At 43.4% G+C, this 20,812-nt stretch overlaps 1 protein-coding gene and 1 long non-coding RNA gene across 5 annotated transcripts in view; one reads left to right on the top strand and one right to left on the bottom strand.

The window, feature by feature from the left end:
- Positions 1 to 15,182: 15,182 nt before the first annotated feature.
- Positions 15,183 to 16,541, bottom strand: LOC132210999 (uncharacterized). The gene is made up of 3 exons (XR_009447271.1): positions 16,382 to 16,541; positions 15,862 to 15,964; positions 15,183 to 15,776 (listed from the first exon to the last, which is right to left on the bottom strand). It is a non-coding gene; the product is annotated as an uncharacterized LOC132210999 (long non-coding RNA).
- cux2b (cut-like homeobox 2b) overlaps positions 15,830 to 20,812 on the top strand; it is a 302,961-nt gene continuing 297,978 nt past the window's right edge. For all 4 annotated transcript variants that reach the window (XM_048556467.2, XM_048556469.2, XM_048556468.2 and 1 more), the window contains exon 1: positions 15,830 to 16,718. In XM_048556467.2, the coding sequence (XP_048412424.1) occupies positions 16,656 to 16,718 (63 nt within the window). In that variant the 5' untranslated portion in view covers positions 15,830 to 16,655. The remainder of the gene's footprint in view (positions 16,719 to 20,812) is intronic.

The following is a 20,812-nucleotide window of genomic DNA, read 5'->3' as shown; positions in this document are numbered from 1 at the left end:
TTGAAGGTATCTAACGTCCCGGCCTCCACTGCACTCCGTGGCAATGAATTCCACAAGCCCACCACTCTCTGGCTGAAAAACCTGCACCAGCAGGTTCAAGAACAGCTTCTTTCTAGCCATTATTAGACTGTTAAACGGACTCTAGTCTCAAATAATGTAACTGCAATGTAACCTGTATGCCTCTAACTCTTTTTGATCTGTGCATTCTTTGCCTATTATGATTGTAAACAAAGCATTTCACTGTATTTCATACAGTACATTTCCGTTTTAAATTTATCCCCTCTAATTCTAAGGCTGTGCCCACGGGTCCTAGTCTCCCCACCTAACGGAAACAACTTCCCAGCATCCACCTTTTCTAAGTCATGCATTATCTTGTAAGTTTCTATTAGATCTCCCCTCAACCTTCTAAACTCTAATGAGTACAATCCCAGGATCCTTAGCCATTCATCATACGTTAAACCTACCATTCCAGGGATCATCCGTGTGAATCTCTGTTGGACATGCTCCAGGGCTAGTATATCCTTCCTGAGGTGTGGGGCCCAAAATTGGACACAGTATTCTAAATGGGACCTAACTCGAGCTTTATAAAGTCTCAGAAGCACATTGCTGCTTTTATATTCCAACCCTCTTGAAATAAACGACAACATTACATTCGCTTTCTTAATCACGGACTCTACATGCAAGTTAAATGATGCACAGACTTGGGGGAGTCAGAAGGTACATTACTTGGTGCACAATTCTCGGCTTCTGACTTGTTCGTGTAGCTAGACTATTTTTATGGCTTAGTCCATTAAGGATCTGATCCATAGCAACCCCTGTCCCCTCAAGAAAATGCTGTGGGGAGATTCAGCAATGGTAATGTTATGAAATGTCAATGGAGATAGTTAGGTTCTCCATAAACATTCCATCAGTGAATGGTGCTTCTATTTAAACTGCAGGTATTCTAGGTTTGAATCTACTGCCGAATCAGCTTAAATACACAATCTATTTCTGATTTTGATAATATGTATCTCAATGATTGTTCTGAAATAGATATTTACTTTTTGAATGATAGGATTTTGTCTCGTAGTAATGTCTGATCTGTTTGTATACGTTGAGGCACTGATGCTATTAACTATAAGTATATTTTAACTTTATATAAAGGGGAAAAAAACACTGTGCAATTTGGGCTTGCATCCACATGTCTTTTGAATATGTAGGACAATCACTTCCCTATTCCTTTGTTGTTATCTTGATGTATCTTGCCTCCTAATGAAGAGTAAAGTAATACCAGCAAATAGTAGAAATAGTCCTCTTTAACAGGTTACAGGGAGTCTGTACTAGCTGTGCATATTCAGCACAAGGTCCAACTGTTTGACACAGAGAGAGCATTCCCAGACCGGACTCCAATGCTACACTATCTTTCCACATCTGGATAGCATTTGCTTTTAAATAGAGTCCTTATTGTGAGTCATATCTCGAGCTGATGCAAAAGAGAAAGCATTTTCAAGGTAACATAATGCATTGTCTTTCAGTGGGCTTTACTGAGCATTGTGTGGACTGAAATAATAGGGTGATTGGCTGAGGAATGGTGCTGTGGGAGGATGATTGTTTTATTGCTTACTCGTTGACAACAGTGAGTGATAGTCTACCATTAATGATGTTGACAGGCGATAGACCAGTAACTCAATGGCCTACGATGTCACCATAGCACAACTGAAGAGAAATAAATATGTCTGTCCCCATTGATCTATGTTAAACAATGACATCACAAGCACACTTGTTCCTAGCAGTTTATTCCAGATTTTCCCTTTATATTATTTTAGACTACTTTGGTCATGCATAATTCACCACCTGAGAGGACAGGCAAACATTCTGGGATAAACCTTACAGTTTATTTGGAAGGTTTTTACTGCAAAGTTTTTAGCAGGTTTTCTTGATGTGTCTTATATAACTCGCCTCACTAAATACCTCCTCTGTCCCCCTTATCAAATTCCAGCCCTATCTTACCATCTACTGTTTCTGGAGAAGCTCACCTCTCAGCAGATGTCCACTGATGGACCGGGCTCCCTGGTGCCCGTACCAGCTTTACAAAGCCACTGAGTATCTGGGCAAGCACTGGCATTCCGAAGGCTCCCTGCTCAGTGATGGTCATTCAGTCAGACAATGTCGGAGAAGGGGAAGAGGGCACTATGATTCTCTGACTGCACCTGGAGTTCCTGGTGCAAAGGGAGAGCCTCCTGTTTCCAGAAGACAGGCAGCAGAGACCATGCCACCAGTCCCTAGCAGCCAGCTGGGGCAGTGTTGTTTCCATGGCGAGGACGAAGAGCAAACAGTGCTGTAAGAGGGTAAATTACCTGCTGCACCAAATTAAATACCACATGCTTTTTTTCTGTGCCACCTCACACTTGTCTATCTCTCTGCCACTGAGCCAACCTCCTACCAAGGCTTCTCCACCACTCTCACATTTGCTTGCCACATCTCTCCTCTCTCAGTCTCATTCCCCTCCGACTTCCCAAATCATTAACCCTTTATGATTTTGGTGCTGCCTACTCACTTCCTCAGAACACCTCACGAACTTTTGACCACCTGCACCAGCTGTAATAGCTGTACCAGCCATTTTCACCTTATTCAATCCCTCCCTTTCCCTCACTCTGAGAGAAGGCAGAGACCTGGACAGGTGCCTGACGTTAAACTCTTCAGACCCATGGGAAAAGAATCCTGTCCTTCACAGGAGAAGATGGAGATTATTCCCGCAGTGATGCCCAGACAACCATATCCCACTAATCAAGTTAGTGCCACTCTTCATACCACTGTCACTCTCAAAGTAACTCTGCTGTCAGTCTCATTTATTGCACCCAATTCCTAACCATTGTCCACTGCACATTTTGTCTCCTGTGTTTTGCAGATAGCAGTGGCATGTCTGTGACCTTGGAAGAGAAATGGTCAGCTCTGCCAGAAGCCAGATACGTGACCTTTGAGAGTGAGAGTGCCGAGGTTTCAGAGGAGGCATTAGCAAGGCTGCCTCCTGCACCATCCCCCCTAGCTCAGTTACTGACACTGCGGTGAGGTGTTTTATGTTAGAACATTTGGGAGCACAACTGGCGATCACCTCACCGCGACAACTCCACAGCTGTCTGAGGTCGCTCGCACACGGAGGCTGCTGGAGGCCAGGCGTCTACTCAGCTGTAGGCAGGAGAGGGGCCTGTAGAGTCAGCAATCAGGGAACTTTGTCAGAATGTGCAGGGAGGAACAGGAGCAGTGAGCAGGAGAATGGGACACAATGGCCCTTATTGGCCAGAAGCTGCAGGAATGCAGCTATACTCTGGGACCAAGCATGTTACTGTCTGTCTGCTTCTACAGACAGGACAGTGGTTTCCATGGACAGCCAAGTCCAGCACCATCAGTGTTTGCTGGAGATTTGCATCATCCTATTGCATCCCTAATCTTTCCCTCAGTTTTATCTGGGTAAGGGAAGTGCACAGCAAACAGGCCGTGAATGCATTTGGATGGCCAAGGACTTGGGACCACACAGTTCCCTGTCCTGTACACTGCGGGGGTCTGTGGGTGACACTGATTCCCTTTAAAGGGTCTCAATAGCAGCTGTTTCAGCTCCCTCCCTCACAGGCAGAGATTCTTATACCACTCACTCTCAGTGTGTTGTTCGAATCATATTCTTTCTGTATCTTTGGTTTCGGGCAAAATGACAGCTGACAGTGAGTGCTCATCAGTCTGTGTCTTTATGTGTCAATCAGATCTACTTCCTGGTAGCACTTCCCATGAACCCCATAGAGCTTCACATATCTCCAGGTGCCCATCCAGCACTTCTACAAAGGCCGGCCTATCTGCCCACCTTTCCTTCATATTCCCAGGAATAGGAGCTGACTGTGCCAGCTGTAGTCATACACTGTGTCCTCTTCCTTGAAGCCAGGGTGCTCCTGGCCTTGGATGAACATTTCCCCATTCCCATCCATGCTTTACTGTATTTGCCCCATTACAAGTAGTTACCTCCTTTTCCCAGCTCTCCAGCCCACAGCCCCAATCTCAATGAATAGGTTCCGGAGTCTCCTCCTGCAGCAATGACACCCACCCTCTCACCAGTCTCTTTGGACAGATCTGATAGGCTGACAGTTGCTCAGCCTCTAGAGTGACCTAACTGGACAGCCCTGGATGTAAAGTATCCAGACCTTTGACTGATGCCTGTACATCTCCCTGACTGCTCTAACCTTACCCCTGTGATTGGCCTTAATGGAACCACAGGACTGACCTTGACCCACTTCCCAGACTCAGGCACAAACCCTGTAACCCAGCAAATTCTGACCCGATAACTGACTGTGGCCAATCCCCTGGGTTGCCCTTGATTTACTATGCCAGCACCTCCAACCCACAGGTACCATCACCACAGCTGGTGAAGATTACTCCCCAGTGACTTTGAGACATGGCTGCCCCCTTGCTGCACATGCAGCTCACTGCATAAACTGTTGGCATATGATGTCCGGGTGTGAGTTTGATATAACGCACTGTCATACAGCAAGACATCTAGCCCCTTGATTGAGGACTGCTGAGCAGCAAGGCAAGCTGCCTGTCTCGATGGCTGTGTTAATTCGCAGGACAAGGCAAGGCAGCAATGCTGTGAGGGTACAGTTAGGCACCAAGTGAACAAATTCTAAGAGAGTGAACAGACCTAAGATTCAAGAAAAGAAGTGTCTGGAAAAGCTCAGCAGGTCTGACAACATTTGTGAAGAAAAATCAGAGGTAACGACTCTACCTGAGAATTGATGGTCGCTAGGAAAATGTCGGTTTACATGCAGAAGTTAGGGAATAAGGAGGAAACGGTAGTCAGGGATAGAGTCTGGACAGACAAAAGGGGTGGATACAATCCAGCTAGGAGGGTGAATAACTGTTAATGGAGAGTTTTAGTGTATAACAATAGGTAGTGTGTAATGGCAGACTATGTGATAACAAGGCCTGGTGTGTAGGATAGGGGGCGGGTAAATGGGCCAGTTCAGGCCATAAAATTATTGAATTCAGTATTGAGTCTGGAGGGCTGCAGGGTCCCCAGCAGGAAATGAGGTGCAGTTCTTTGGGCTTACACTGAGCTTTGCCCGAAAAAGAGATGTTGGCCAGGGAGCAGGGTGGTGTGTTAAAGTGGAAGCTTAGGGTCCTTTTTATGTGTAGAACATAGATGTTCTGTAAAGAAGTCACCCAGTTTACGCTTCATTTCCCCAATGTAAAGGAGACCACATTGTGAATAGCGAATGCAGTGGACCAGATCGCATGAAGTGCAAGTAAAGTGTTGCTTCACATGGAAATGTGTTTAGAACAAAGAACAGTACAGCACAGTACAGGCCCTTTGGCCCATGATGTTGTGCCAAACTTTTACCCTAAACCTAAGGTCCATCTAACCTCCACCGCTACCTTATACTATCATCCATATGCTGATCAAATAGCCACTTAAATGCCCCTAATGAGGCTGACTCCACTACCCTCCTTGGCAATGCATTCCACACCCCTACCACTCTCTGAGTAAACCTCTGACGTCTCCCCGATATCTACCTCCTTTCACTTTAAAACTATGTCCCCTCATTAAAGCTACCTCCACTCTAGGAAAAAGTCTCTGGCCGTCTGCTCTATCTTTACCTCTGATCATTTTGTACACGTCTATCAAGTCACCTCTCATCCTTCATCGTTCTAAAGAGAAAGGCCCTAGCTCTCTCCACCATTCTTTGTAAGAGCTTCCCTCCATTCTGGGCAACATCCTGGTAAATCTCCTCTGCACCTTTTCTAACGCTTCTACATCGCTACTGTAATGAGGTGACCAGAACTGGACACAATACTCCAGATGTGGCCGAACCAGGCTGGAGCATAGCTTCACGGCTCTTGAACTCAATCCCTCTATTAATGAAACCTAACACACCATATGCCTTCTTAACAACTCTATCCACCTGGGTGGCAGCTCTCAATGAACTGTGAGCGTGAACCCCAAGATCCCTCTGCTCCTCCACACTTCCAAGAATCATTCGGTTAACCCTGTATTCTTCTTTCAAGTTTGTCCTTCCAAAATGAATCACCTCGCACTTCTCAGGGTTAAACTCCATCTGCCACTTCTCAGCCCAGCTCTGCATCCTATCAATGTCCCTTTGTAACTTAGAACAACACTCCGCACTATTCACAACGTGGTCCACCTTCGTATCGTCTGCGAACTTACTGATCCAGCTTTCCACTCTTTCATCCAAATCATTTACAAAAATCACAAATAGTAGAGGACCCAGAACAGATCCTTGTGGGACACTACTCGTAACTGAGCACCATGTTGAACATTTTCCATTGACTACCACTCTTTGTCTTCTAAGGGTCAGCCAATTCTGAATCCAATCTGCCACATTTCCCCCTTTCCCAAGCCTCCTTACCTCTGCATGAGCCTACCGTGGGGAACCTTATCAAGCATCTTACTTAAATCCATGTATACCACATCCACTGCTCTACCTTCATACTTATGTTTGGTCACCTCTCCAAAGAATTCAATAAGGTTTGTGAGGCATGATCTACCCCTCACAAATCCATGCTGACTATCACGGATCAAACTGTGCCTATCCAAGTGATCATAAACCATGTCTCTCAGAGCCCTTTCCAATAATTTGCCCACCACTGATATGAGCTAACTGGCCTGTAATTTCCGGGGCTATCCCTGTTCCCTTTATTGAACAAGGGAATGACGTTTGCTTCTTTACAATCTTCCGGCACTGTACCCGTGGACAATGAGGACAAAAGATCATCGCCAAAGGCCCTGGGATCTCATCCCTCACTTCCAATAGAATCCCATCAGGCCCTGGGGACTTATCGATCTTCAAATTCCTCAGAATTCCTAGCACATCTTCTTTACTAACATCAACCTCCTCGAGCCTACCAGCCTGTTTTCACAACATCCTTCTCTACAACTAAGTTCCTCTTAGTTGTGAATACTGAAGAAAAGTATGCATTAAGGACCTCTCCTATCTCTTTAGGCTCTGCACAAATTCCCTTTACAATCCTTGATTGGCCCTACTTTTTTTCTGGTCATTCTTTTGTTCTGCACGTACATGTAAAAAACCTTGGAGTTTTCCTTGATCCTATCCGCCAAGGTTTTCTCATGCCCCCTTATAGCTGTCCTAAGCCCTTTCTTCAGCTCCTTCTTGGCTAACTTGTATCCCTGTGGAGCCTTTTCCATTCCTCTTTTCCTAAACCTTACATAAGCCTCCTTACTCCTCTTAACCAGTCATTTGACCTCTCTCGAGAACCATGGTCTCCTTCACTCGACCGCATCTTCCCTGCCTGCTAGTGACAAACATATTGAGCACATGCACTATGCATTCCTTAAACAACTTCCACATTTCTGAGGTGCTCTTCCCTGACAGTATCTGTTCCCAATTTATGTTACCCAGTTCTTACCTAACAGAATTGTAATTACCCTTCCCCCATTGCAAACTTTACCCTGCCGTATGTACCTATCCTTATCCATGACTATTGTGAAAAAAAAGAGTTATGATCGCTACCGCCAAAATGCTGTCCTACCAACAAGTCTAACACTTGGCCTGGTTCGTTTGCCAAGCACCAAATCCAAAGTGGTCTCTCCTCATGTTGCAAACTGTGTCAGGAATCCTTCCTGAGCGCACTGGACAAAATCTGCTTCATCTAAACTATTACAACTAAAATGTTTCCAATCAGTATTTGGAAAGTTTGAAGTCACCCATGATTTAAAACCCTGTGACTTCTGCACCTTTCCGGTATCTGCCTCCCAATCCGCTCCTCTACGTGTCTGCAATTATTGGAGGGTTTGTAAAAAGCCCCCAACAAAGTGACTGCTCCTTTCTTGTTCCTAGCCTCAACCCAAACTGACTCATTCTCGAATGGCCTTTCAGTAACTGCTATACTCACCCTGACTAGCAATTCCTCTCCCCCACCTCTTTTTCCACCCTCCCTATTTCTTTTAAAGCATCTAAATCCCAGAACTTCCAACAGCCATTCCTCTCCCTGAGTCACCCAAGTTTCTGTAATGGCCACAACATCCTAGTTCCAAGTACTGACCCATGCTTTAAGTTCATCCGCTTTATTTCTGATACTTCTAGCATTGAAGTACATACACCTCAAACCATCTCGGTGTCCGCAATTATGTTCCATCAACCGCATTTCTTTATAAACCACCTCACTCCCTGTTGTGTTTGTTGCAAGGCCAAATACCTCATCCGCTGAATTACAAATCCAGTTCCCCAACCCCTGCCAAACTAGTTTAAACCATCCTGTACAGCTCTAGCAAACCTCCCTCCCAGGATATTTGTGCCCTTCTGATTCAGGTGCAACCTGTCCTTCCTGTACAGGTCCCGCCTTCCCCAGAATGTGCTTCAATTATCCACATAATGGAAGCCCTGCCTCCTACACCAGCCTTGTAGCCACGTGTTTAGCTGCACTCTCCTTATTTCTTAGCTCATTATCACATGGCACTGGTAGTAATCCAGTCCTGGACTTCAGCTTCCAACCCGACTCCCCGTACTTGTTTTTCACATTCTCGGTCCTTTTTCAACCTACGTCATTGGTACTGATGTGTACCATGCCTGAACTTATCTGTTTCTTCCTGGCTTGTGTTCCCTCCACACACCTGCCGCTGAATACAAGAGGGCTGCTTGCTGCACGAAGTAAGTTTTTATACAGGGAGAAACAAAAACCACCTTACCTTCCTGTCGGCACTCTGGATCACACTGCTGCCGCTGAAAACAAGAGCCCTTGGATAATGGGGAGGGAGAAGGTAAATGGGCAGGTGTTGCACCTTCACCATTTACAGGGGAAGGATCTGTGGGGCATTGATGTTGGAGGGGAGGGGGTGATGGGAGTAAAGGAAAAATGGACCCTGGGTGCCCTGGAAGGAATGGTGCCTGCGAAAGGTTGCCAAGGGAGGGGAGGGCAATATGTGTCTGTTGGTGGCATCTTGCTGGAGGTGGCAGAAATCGTGTCTGATGATCTTCTGGATGTGGATGCTAGTGGGATGGTAGGTAAGGACAGGAGGAACCCTATCGCTGTTGCAGGAGGGAAGAGAGGGGGCGAGGGCAAAACTGTGGAAGATGGGTCGAGCCTGGTTGAGGGGTCTGTCAACAATGGTGCTGGCGAATCCTCGGTTGACGAAGATGGTGAACATTTTGGAGGCTGCCTTGTCAAAGTTAGCTTTATCTGAACATAAGTGACGGTGAAGGAGGAACTGAAAGAATGGAATAGTGTCTTTACATGAAGCAGGTTGGGAAGATATATAGTCCAGGTAACTGTGGGTGTCAGTGGGTTTATAGTGGATTTAGTGGCCAATCTATCCCTGGAAATGGAAATAGAGATGCCAAGGAAGGGAAGAGAGGAGTCAGACATAGACCAGAACTGGCCCCCACCCTCTCCTATTTTGGCCCCCACCCACAATTCTTTCTCTGATATATCAATGATATCGTCAGTGCTGTTTCTCTTTCTCATCTGGAATTGGAAAAGTTCAATGATTTCACTTCCAATTTCCACCCTGCCCTCACTTTCATCTGCAGTTCTTTCAGTTTTTTTTCAAGCCCCAAGATGTAGCCTGGTCCAATCCTTGAGCTGGGTGTCTGTCTCTGTGCAGTGTCCTTATGGCAACCTTTCAATGTCAGTCGGTGGTATGCCCTGCAATGCAGGCCTGTGCTTCCTTAGCATGCTGCATGTCAATCAGCTAGGTGCCATGTAGATCCTGAGGGGTTGGCAAATCTTGGATGCCAATGATCATGGGCATAGTGTGTATGCAGCCAGTGGCCATGGATCATGCTCTGAGCTATGGCTGTGTGGTAACCAATATGGAGGCTCTTCAGTAGTGAGCTGAGGTCACCAGGTACCTGCTCTGATTTCCATGTCAAGATTTCTCAACATTGAGTTTGCTCAGTTTGTTTGGTAACATAGGAAGCTGAATATTAATGTGCCAAGTTGCAGCATTAATGAAACACTTAACAATGTATAATCTCCCTTAGTTGGCAACTCAGCACTGCCAGGTGAGTGTCTGAAAAAAGACATAAAAGATGGAACTAGTTGCTTCCAATGTCGATACAGGCTTCACCAAGCATCCCTTGTCAAATTCTGCCATAAATTTTGCCTCCCTCTGTGTCCTCCTGATGTTATTCTGAATTAGAATATGCATGAAGCACCTCCATAAGAAACTTTTATTGTTATTTTGCATTTTGCTCCCTCCACAAACATGAGGCCATCCAAAATTTTGCTGCCCATACCCTAACTTGTTCATTGTCACTCTGGCTCTTAGTTGGTGTCTCAGCTTTTAAACTCTCACCACCCTTTTATTGAAATCCTCAGTGATCTCATCCTTTTCTATGACTGTAATCGGTCCTAGCTTGCCAACTTTCTCGAATTCTGCACTTCTCCAGTTCTGGCCTTGTGAGCTTCACCAGTTTTAATCACTGCACCATTGGATCATATGCCTTCAGCTGCTAGGACCTGAAGCTCTGCAATTCACTTCCTAACTCTCTTGGCCTCCCTCCAATTCCTCTTCAAAGACACTTCTTGGAACCTAACACTTTTACTTAGGGTATCAGAGATAATGGGAACTGCAGATGCTAGAGAATCCAAGATAACAAAGTGTGGAGCTGGATGAACACAGCAGGCCAAGCAGCGTCTAAGGAGCACAAAAGCTGACGTTTCGGGCCTAGACCCTTCATCAGAAAAGGGGGATGGGAAGAGGGAACTGGAATAAATAGGGAGAACCCTCTCCCCATTCCTCTCTCTGATGAAGGGCCTAGGCCCGAAACGTCAGCTTTTGTGCTCCTGAGATGCTGCTTGGCCTGTGTGTTCATCCAGCCTCACATTTTTTATTACTTTTACTTAGTGTTGTTTATTTACTTTGTTTTCCTTTGTTTGATAGCACATCTGCGAAAATCTTAGAACAGTTTCTACTGCTAAAAATTTTAATACAAATTGTTTTTTATTTATTAGGGTGCATTTGATTTCTATGAGCCATGTACTCCCAACAACTTGCTGTGTACAGTCACTGGTAACAAATCATACCCCACAACTGAGTACTAGTGTACTACCTTCTATTCTTCCCTGACTCAATGCTCCCCTCAATTAATATTACTCGATCTGTTGTTCATCTATTCTTCACGTTAGAGCATCAAAGATATTCAACTCTGAGTTATATTACATGGTGTTCTTCTTTTGAATTATTTTGAATGTATTTGATATTTATATAGTAACAGCAATAAATGATTATGTGCAAAATTATCTGCCTCATTAAAGTGCTCCATCCAAAGTTAACGGATTTGAAATTCCTAGGCATCATACCTTGAATGAAAGATTGTATGAGCAACCTGCTCTCTCATGCAACTCTAAAAGGGGTTACTCAGATTCTAATTGCATGAGACAGGCTTGGGTTCATTGACTTGCACATTTCTGAACAGAGAACAGTTTTTCTCACTCTGAGGAATGGCTAGGTTTTAACTCTTGTCACTTCTCACTGATGACCTAATTGAGATGGGGAGCCTGCTGACATATATACGTATACATCTGGAAACATGGTACAAATTGTACGCTAAAATTCCAACTACAGTGTGTGTACAAGTGTAGTGAACCAAATAGCTACCTCCAGTCACTTAGAGAATTTGCTACTGATTGTCACTTCTTGCGATATCCAAATATATTTCTGCTTGTTAAAAATAGCACCTGTCATCTTGGCTCTTAACAGATGAATTAAACTGACGACTTTAAGACCCGTAGCACCGCCAACAAATTTAATTTATTTCAATGATCTAGAGCTTCAGACACTAACAGCAATGTATCTTATTGAATTGATTTAGTTTTATGTGGATGTTACCAAAATGGCTTGGAGCTATTATAAACATAAAAGGTGCTTTTACATGTTTTGTACCGTAGATGAGGAAGTCCATGGGGATTATTTGAGGTAACAAGGTGTAGAGCTGGATGAACACAGCAGGCCAAGCAGCATCAGAGAAGCAGGAAAGCTGATGTTTTGGGCCTAGACCCTTCTTCAGAAATGTTTCCTGCTCCTCTGATGCTGCTTGGCCTGTTGTTTTCATCCAGTTCTACACCCTGTTAACTCAGATTCTCCGGCATCTGCAGTTCCTACTGTCTCGGGGAGATTATTTCATTTGTCTTACACTGAATGCCAGCACCAAAACTCAACAGGTCAGATGTAAGTGTTCAACTGAGTGTAATATTCTCACTACAGAGGTAATAATGAATGCCAATTTTTAAAATAATAATTTACGACCTGTACACACAATTGTGAGAAATGAGCAGTTTTGCTTTGTGCTTCCCAGTTTGTCATTTAATTTATGTTAACAAAGTTTAGCAGCCAATCATGGCATATTTGCAATTTTGACCTTTTGATGTTTCCAAAGCAGTTAATAAGATGTGTTAAAAGCACTGCATTGACACAGAAATAATAGCACACATCCATTGGTAATGGTGGAAGTGAGTATTTATAGTATATATTCCATGACGGAGACAGAGAACACAGTGCATGAAAGAATTTTCCTGGGCATATCACCCTATCACAATCTCCATTGCTCTTTCATTTCAATGTAAAACTGGTACTTAATCATAGACTACAGCATGAAACAGATTTGTAGTTCATTATATATCAGTACATATTAGTTGATTAATTTAAGGGGAAGAGTTAACAAGATGTTGGAATGGTATGCAGAACTGCTGCTATGTGGTAGATGACTTATGATTGCTACAGTTTGGATTAGCATTCTACTAGAACAATACATCTTAAATCAAAAACCTAATGGAACCCCACCCTTTGGTTTTATTTTCCTTTGAGGGGGAAAAAAGAGATGAATTGTTCCTCCCAAATAATGTAATTAAGAAAGGCATTGCTTTATCTAACAAATAACAAGTATTGACAAGATTCCAGATTGTATCTCCTGATGGGAGTGGATGCACACATTGTGTGTGTGGAATGTATTTAATATTTTGATTACTAGTTCTAATTTCTAACTCTAAATGGTGCCAAGTGAACAACATCTTTGAAACTGTAAAAGGTATTGTAAGCATATACCGATGCTGAGATGTGGTAAGTGTTCACTCTAATGCCTGCCATTCTGTGAACAACTGAAATAGAGGGTGGACATGGAAAACATTTCCCACCTTCACATCACATGGTTCACCATAAATTGTTTCCAGCACCCCTCCTCCCACTCGTGGCAGTGCCATCCTTTCTCCTTTTCAGTGTTACTTGTGGAGTAGCCAAGACTGAAACATCTGCCTGCCAAGAGCTCTTTTCTCCGCTTGGAGGGTATTTCCATGTTTTAGGCAGGCACCAAAGATACATAGACCACAACTGGGGAATCCATCTGAGCTGGGGTGGAGGGGATTGCTGCAGCTTATTGTCATAGCATTGGTGGATCTACACTTCCTCCTCAACATTTGCCTTTTCCCCTAAGCATCTTTAAATGCAGCATGAAGGTGATTTGGTTGATAACCTTATAGTCCTTTAAAATCGAAATCCTCTAGGTCTCTAGAAGCACTGGATATGCAATGATCTCTTACATTCAGTGCTGCTAGGTCACATAGTGTACCCTATGACATGCCACAATATCACCATTCCTCCACTGTGATTGGGTTAAAATCCTGGAACTCCTCTATGACAGCACTGCATGTGCCCACTCACTCTGGACTGCACCAGCTCAAGAAAGCAACTCATCATCTCCTTCTCAAGGGCAGCTAGGAATGTGCAAGAAATTTGGGCTCACATTGCTCACTTCACATGATAAGGCTTAAAGATAGGTGCAGAATATTTTGGTAGAAGTGAAAGAGAGTGCAGAAAGGTGTAACCAGGGAGAACCTTTTGCCCAGTAGGTAATGTAACAATGTAGAATATTTAGAAGGATTTTGTTTACTGCTGAGAAAAAGTGTCAATTATAATGATACATGCATTTCAGGGTATGAGTGAACAATATTAACAATTTAATTGAGATTTTTTGACTACAATGACGAGAGCATGGATTGACGCAATGTCCTTACAGCAAACAAGAAGATAGATTTTTCATTTGTCCCTTATGTGTAAAATGAGTGGTCTAGATTGGCTGGATCATTATAAGAACTAAAACAATTCTACTTCCAAAGAAAATGGTCCATTTTCTCCAGCTGGTGGCTCATCCTTAAGGCTTGCGCAGCAAGTTAATAGTCTGTTGCCAGAATATTTTCCCAATATGCAGCTAGTTGAGCTGATTTTCTTTCATCCACTGTGATGCAATTGTGTGAATTTATTGTGAGGCCTCTGATCGTGTTATAGTAGCGGCCCGGGCTCATGTCAAACCTGCTCCAGAGCAGTGTGTTACTATCTCTGAACAGGTTGCTCAGACAACGGGTGGGTCACTCGTTTGTACAGCTACCTCACAACACCAGGGACCTGGGTTCGAATCTAGCCTTTGCTGATGATCATGTGTGTGCTGGGTTCCTCCCACAGTTCAAAAAAGATGTGTAGGCTAGACGGATTAGCCACGGCAAATGTGAGTTTTGGGTGGCATGCTCTTCAGACGGTCGCTGCAAACTTGATGGACCGAATCGCCTCTGTCTGATCTATGAAAATTTCTGTGATGTTGTCGTTCACTTGACCCAACTTTGTAAAATCTGAAGCTAAGCAAAAACGCTACCACAGCAAAGTGCTTTCGGTGAGGTCTAAATAAATTGGGATTTCAATTCCATCAATATGTACTTCGAACGTGGGAAAAAAGTATTAGATATAGGATGCGTTTGGTGAACTTTATTTTGTTGAGTTAGTCTTTTTGAGGGCGCGGGGCGTAGACTGTAATAGATTCGCCAGGGACAGGTCTGTTGCTGGGTTGATTATATTGTGCACAGTTATATTTGTTAATATAAGCGCCAGGTCACAGTGCATCAGCCTCAACACGCCTTGCAACTGCAGACTCGCCACTTCCAGTATTTTCCCACGTGAAACAAACTGTGCAGCAAGAACGTTTTAAAGTACTGGTTATAATCCTCGGAAAAAGATGAGTCTTTAATTTGCTTACATGCTTGAAATTGCAAACGAGCAAGATTTGTGTATATTTTTACACAGAACGTTGGTTGCAACCGGTTAAATGTATAAATGAGAATGTCAACAGACTATTGATAGAATTGTTTATTAAAATTATTATATTACTATAGTTTTACTATCAGTAAAAAATTATGGACTCTCGCAGCATAAAGACAGTCGTGACGCATCAAAAATTGATCAAAATCTTTTTTTTACCGCGACATTAAAAATGTATTATGTAGAAAGTAGTACTTCCAAAATAAGACATCTGTCGAACCAGGGATTTTTCCCCCCTTCCGATTTCCCAAAAAGTTGCACCCGAGGGACAAATCGTCGAAGTTTGAAGCCTCGGCGAAGTTCCCCGCATATCAAAGTGGATGCACGATAACAAGTAACATTGTAGCTGTTCGCATCAGTTCAACACTGGCGCCGCTCTGCATCGAATGCCTGTAACAGGCAGTCCGGAACTCCAGCGCGTGGGATTGGACGGCACTGTAAATTTACCAACAACAACATACATGCACAAAAAATGCAGTCAAACTGACTCTTCAACATCCTGTGTGAGCCGAGTGTGTGGGTGGTCCCTGTGTGTAACACCGGCTCCGGATAAAAGTCGGTCGCGCAACGGAAGGCAGTTTTCAGCTGGAATTTGTAACCTTTCATGTCGCCGCAGTTCGTCAAAGTAGGACATAAAGGAATTGCACACTCCAATCATAACCAGGTGGTCTTTTTTTTTAGTTTTACTGCTACGGGTCTGTTAGAGAAAACAATGTTAATAAAGCAAGTTTAATTTAAGAGAGAGAAAAAAAACGCAGGAAACTGAAAATTGCTGAACCTACTTCAGATCCTGAGAGTTGGAGCCGCTGGCTGGACACTGTCCAGTCAGTCTGGATCAGGGCTGACAAAGTGATCAAATCACCCATAGTGTGGATCCGATACAGACTGAAATAAATGGTACACAAATCCACATGATATAGTGAAACTCTCACCGTTTCGATAAAACAAACGTTCCCCAGAAGTATAAACACTAGAGGAAAAAGTGACATAACATTTTTCCAAAGTGGACTGAACTACCCCCTCCAAAAAAGTTATATCATTGCATTTGTAATCCAGATGAAAACACGATTTCCTTGCCACTGCACGTTAAAGATGGCATAAAGTGACACCTCAGAAAAGTGCACCTTGATAGATACGAGATGTGTTCAATCTGTGTGGAATATTATTAAAAAATGCCGCAATTTGCTCAAAAGGTTTGACATGACCCGCCCACGCTTCTAATTGTTCACTTTGCCGCTTGTGGTAATCTGATCAAAATCAAGCCCGGCAGAAAAATTGAAGTTCAACAACAATTAAAAATACCCAGGAACGCCGTCTTTATCTGCCTCAGAGAAGAGAAAGGGGGCGTAAGGAAAAAAGGGGGAAAAGATGAGAGGAGGCAGGAGCCGGGGTTCTGCAGCGGTGACTATAACCCCTGAGTTCCCTCTGTGTGTGTGTGTGTGTGTGTGACTGAGTGTTTGGAGTTGCGTCTTCTCTGTATTCTTTGAAGTGGCCAGTTGAGGCGAGAATCCAGGCCGGATATTGAGAGGAGCCGAAGGAAAAATAAAGAGAAAATATCGCTTCAATATCCCCCAAGATGGCCGCCAATGTGGGATCGATGTTTCAATATTGGAAGAAATTTGATCTACGGCGCCTCCAGGTTAGTGAGGAAAGCTACAGCTTTTAACCCCGGAATATGGAGGGGAGAGGGACAGGGGGTCTTCGCCGCCGAGCCCGGGCTGGGCTCGGGCTTTTTGGTGGGTTTTTGGCGGCGCTCGCCGAGAGGAAAGTCGCAGCTTTCGATTGATACGTATTAGAAATTGATCTCTGCCTTTGTTCAGTTCAGTGATCGATCAGCAGCAGCAGCAGCGCAGTGAAGATGGTGCCGCGCTCCGCCAGTGTGCTCCGTTTCAGCGGCCACTGTGTGAGATTAGCTGCCCCTCTACACTCAGCACACAATCACACACACATACACACACTCACACCAAGAAAGTACAAGACATTCAGACAGTTTAGCGGGCAATGTATTATGCTTATTAGGACAACAAAAAAAGCTTTGTTTAAATAAACAATACTTATAATGGTAACAAACAGGTAAGGGACGATTGCTTTGTGCAAATAAAGCTGGGCTCGGCACAATTTACAGTTGCTTTTTTTTGACTGCAAGATTGGTGCGTTTTTTTTAAACTGTATTCCTAAAATGTTGATTAACTTTTCTTCCTGCCGCTCACACTTAGATGTGCTGTGTCAGTCAGCAATGTTAAACCGGACTTTTATTTATAGATAGCTCGCTCGCTTTAACTTGGGAGGCGGATTAATTAGATAACTTTTAACATTGTTTTTATGTTGGAAATAAATGATTTTTTTTCGGGCTGGACTGTAATCTCCGAGGGAAAATTGACTCGGCAATGATCTTTCCGTAACCGTTACTGTAGCAATTACCCAAGGTTTACAGGACAAAACCAAACAACCTCCCGTGAACGGTGTGAACGTCTTTCGGGTTAATGTGGAAGGTCCCGGTTGCAGCGCTCCAACTTCATACCAGACAATTGGTTGTGGTATTTTTGTGAATCTCTGCGGAACGGGACGCTCGGTCTGAGCAGTGTAATTGTATTCGCTTGCTAATGTTTCATAAATCAGACTCAGAGACACCAGCGCTCTGGATGATTGATGTTCTGTAACATGGGAAATGACAAGAACATCGCAGAGAAATGGAAGGGAGGGAATTGTGCCCCGGGCTACCTGGAGCTTCTGTCCTGGGATTTGGATGGTCCACTTGATTTTGTTTCTCGCCTGGGATTCGGCAGCCGTGTGGTCTTTCCGCTGGTTTATTTGAGGAGGGGTCGGGGCGTTGCGATGTTGTTTCATTTTGGGGGTGTCATGCCTGGGTCTGAGCGGCAGTGTCGCCTTGTCCAGGCCAGATGTGATGGCGCCGCCCCTCGTTTGGGGACCAGAAGGTGACCTTGCCAGTCTGTTGCCCTCCCCGTAAGCTCTCCAACAATTCCATTTATTTGCTTGCGCTTTATATGTCCATCGAGTCTGAAAAGGAGACATTGTTTATCCAGACGGCAGGTGAAACAGACGCTGTTCTCCACTCGGAGTGTCTGTAGAGGCTCGAATCTGAACAGTTGCTAGGCAGAGCAGCGGGCTTCTCTCTTACTATGCCCCCCCCTTAATAAATCCGTATAACTTCAATTTGAAAGTGGAGAGTGAGGACATTCCAGGAGTGAAAATCACAGAATTGAATGTCCCTCACAGATTGCTGTATCATTTGCAAGTGACTATTTCAGAAATGTTTCTATCGGTGAAGTATTTTTAGATTGTTCTGGACAAGGTTGTGTCACAGGCGAAGATATTCCAGTAAGTTTTTATATCGGCTCTTTGATTTAGCTACATTGTGCTTTAACAATTTTGTTTGGAGATAATTATTTATTAATGAGAGGAAGGGATGTAGATATTTAAAACAAACTTTCCAATGCTCCTGGTCTTTAACTTTGAAGTCACATCACATTTTTCTTTCTGATTTTCTTTAAAGAAAGACAGATTGGATAATTTACTCATTATATTTTCATCCTTCCTCTTCCTGATTCTATCCTGTTTCCTTGAGCATTCCCTGCCTGTCCTAGGATGTGACCATAGAGTTCAGGCAGCAACTAATATTCGTGCATCAGGCCAGATGTGAGTTTCTGGATATTGGATGGAATGCGAGAGCCCTGGATCTCTTTGTTTAAGCTCCGCTTAACCAGTAGACCGTGAGCCAATTGTATTGAACCTGCTTTGGCCTTAGTTAAATTCAGCTACCATTGCACAAACTGCGGAAGAATCGCTTGGGATATTTTTGAACCATTTAATTCAGATCTGCACTGGTGGTACATTTACTTTTTGAGCTACTAATGAAGATCAAAGATATTGTACCAAAACAAGATAAGTCGAGATGTAACCACTGATGATTTCAATTAAGTTAATTTGACATCTCAGTTTTGAAGAAAGGTAGATTCTAAATGATGGATTGAAGCACAGAAGTGTATCTGACATTTGTTTTTCCAAATGGCATAAAGACGTATTGAACAAACGGGGACAGTAGTAATCTCTGAATCCCATTCCTTTACACCCATTACCATCTGGTGGTCATGTTGAAAGTAAGGGTTTCTGTGGCCTTTAGTGTTTTCCTTTCAAAGGTTTAAAATAACTTGTAACTTGTTGCTGAAATATCACTGTAGGTGACACAAAACACATTAAAACACTGTTACACTGTTCTGCTGCATTCATGCCAATGCTGTGATTTTTAAAGTTTGTAGCTCAGCAGAGCCAGGAATACTTAAGCTAAAAATATTTTAAATGAGCAGAGAAATACGATTTAACTAATTGCAGTGTTAAATTAATACGTTATATCTATTTGATTAACAGGAAGCTCAAGGAAAACAACTGTGTGATAGAGGGGCAAGAATGGAAGAAGCTTTGTTTTCATTAGAACTTGCCTGCAGCTCCCTTTGCTACTGATTTGATAGTTTAGTACGTGGTAGATAACAATGTTAGAGTAAAGGTTGGGTACAGAGAAGGAATTAGCTTCGCCCAAAGAGATTGACGGAATCGATTTTCAAGATAAATTGTGACATTACTGTGTCATCTGTAGAAAGGGATACCTTCTGTACCTTCCTGTCTAATTTCAATTTATGGACATGTATGTGTTTGAAAATGGAAACTTTTAATATATTTTTATTGATTAACTTTGCTTTGGGGGAATGCCCAACATCTGTAGTGAATAGCCTAATTTATAAATGATGCTTTAGTGCGCCATTTATCCTATATAACACCTCTTCAAATTTGAACTTTCCACTTTATTGGGGGTGGGGTGGGGATGGGGGCTGGGAAGAGGGCAGGCCTTGCTGCAGTTTTTATAAGGGTCCTGTGTGAAATGACATTTAGTCACTACAGCTCAGTTCATGTGGAACTTGAATCACAGCCCCTGACTAACTTCTGCTTATTTAGTGCCAAACTAATGTTCATAGAGCCACATAAATCTGTGCAAAATTAATCTGTCAAATTGGTGTGACAATGACTGAAAAGAAAAAAAAGTACAATTAATATGTAATAAAAACCGAAAAAACCACAGATGTCGTAAATCAGGGCAAAAACAAAGTTGCTGGAAAAGCTCAGCAGGTCTGGCAGCATCTGTGAAGGCAAAAAATGGAGTTAATGTTTCGCGCCCAGTGACCCTTCCTCAGACCCTTCCTGTGTTCTGAGGAAGGGTCACCAGACCCAAAACGTTAACTCTATTCTTCCCCTTCACAGATGCTACCAGATCTGCTGAGCTTTTCCAGCAACTTTGTTTTTGCACAGTTAATAGGTCTTCAGCATTCACACAATGAATGACTTTGGAAATTCAGAAACTGTTAAATTGTGTTTAATGCACATATTGATGTCAGAACACCATTGTACAGTTTTGTTACGCATCAGAAAATACTCTAGCTGACCAGAGACCAGACTTTATAATCACTGCGTTTCTTAAGTGGAAAGACACATCATTCCTCAGCATCAAAGTTTGTTCCCTGCACTGTTCTAAATAGATTGTTAGACTTGCACTAAACACAGCCAGAGGATTAATTACGGAAACAGAACATTCTGGAAATGGCTAAAAGTTCAGGCAGCATCTATACAGAGAGAAACAAGACTTATATGCTTCAGGTTGATGACTTGTCATCAGAAGTGGGAAAAGTTTGATATGCAAGTTTTTAGTAATTGAAAGCGGGGATG

The sequence above is a fragment of the Stegostoma tigrinum genome, chromosome 26, assembly GCF_030684315.1.
Source record: "Stegostoma tigrinum isolate sSteTig4 chromosome 26, sSteTig4.hap1, whole genome shotgun sequence".
In the NCBI taxonomy this organism is placed as follows: Eukaryota; Metazoa; Chordata; class Chondrichthyes; order Orectolobiformes; family Stegostomatidae; genus Stegostoma; species Stegostoma tigrinum.
The sequence above is the reverse complement of the archived record's forward strand: the minus strand, read 5'-3'. Positions and strand labels throughout refer to the sequence as shown.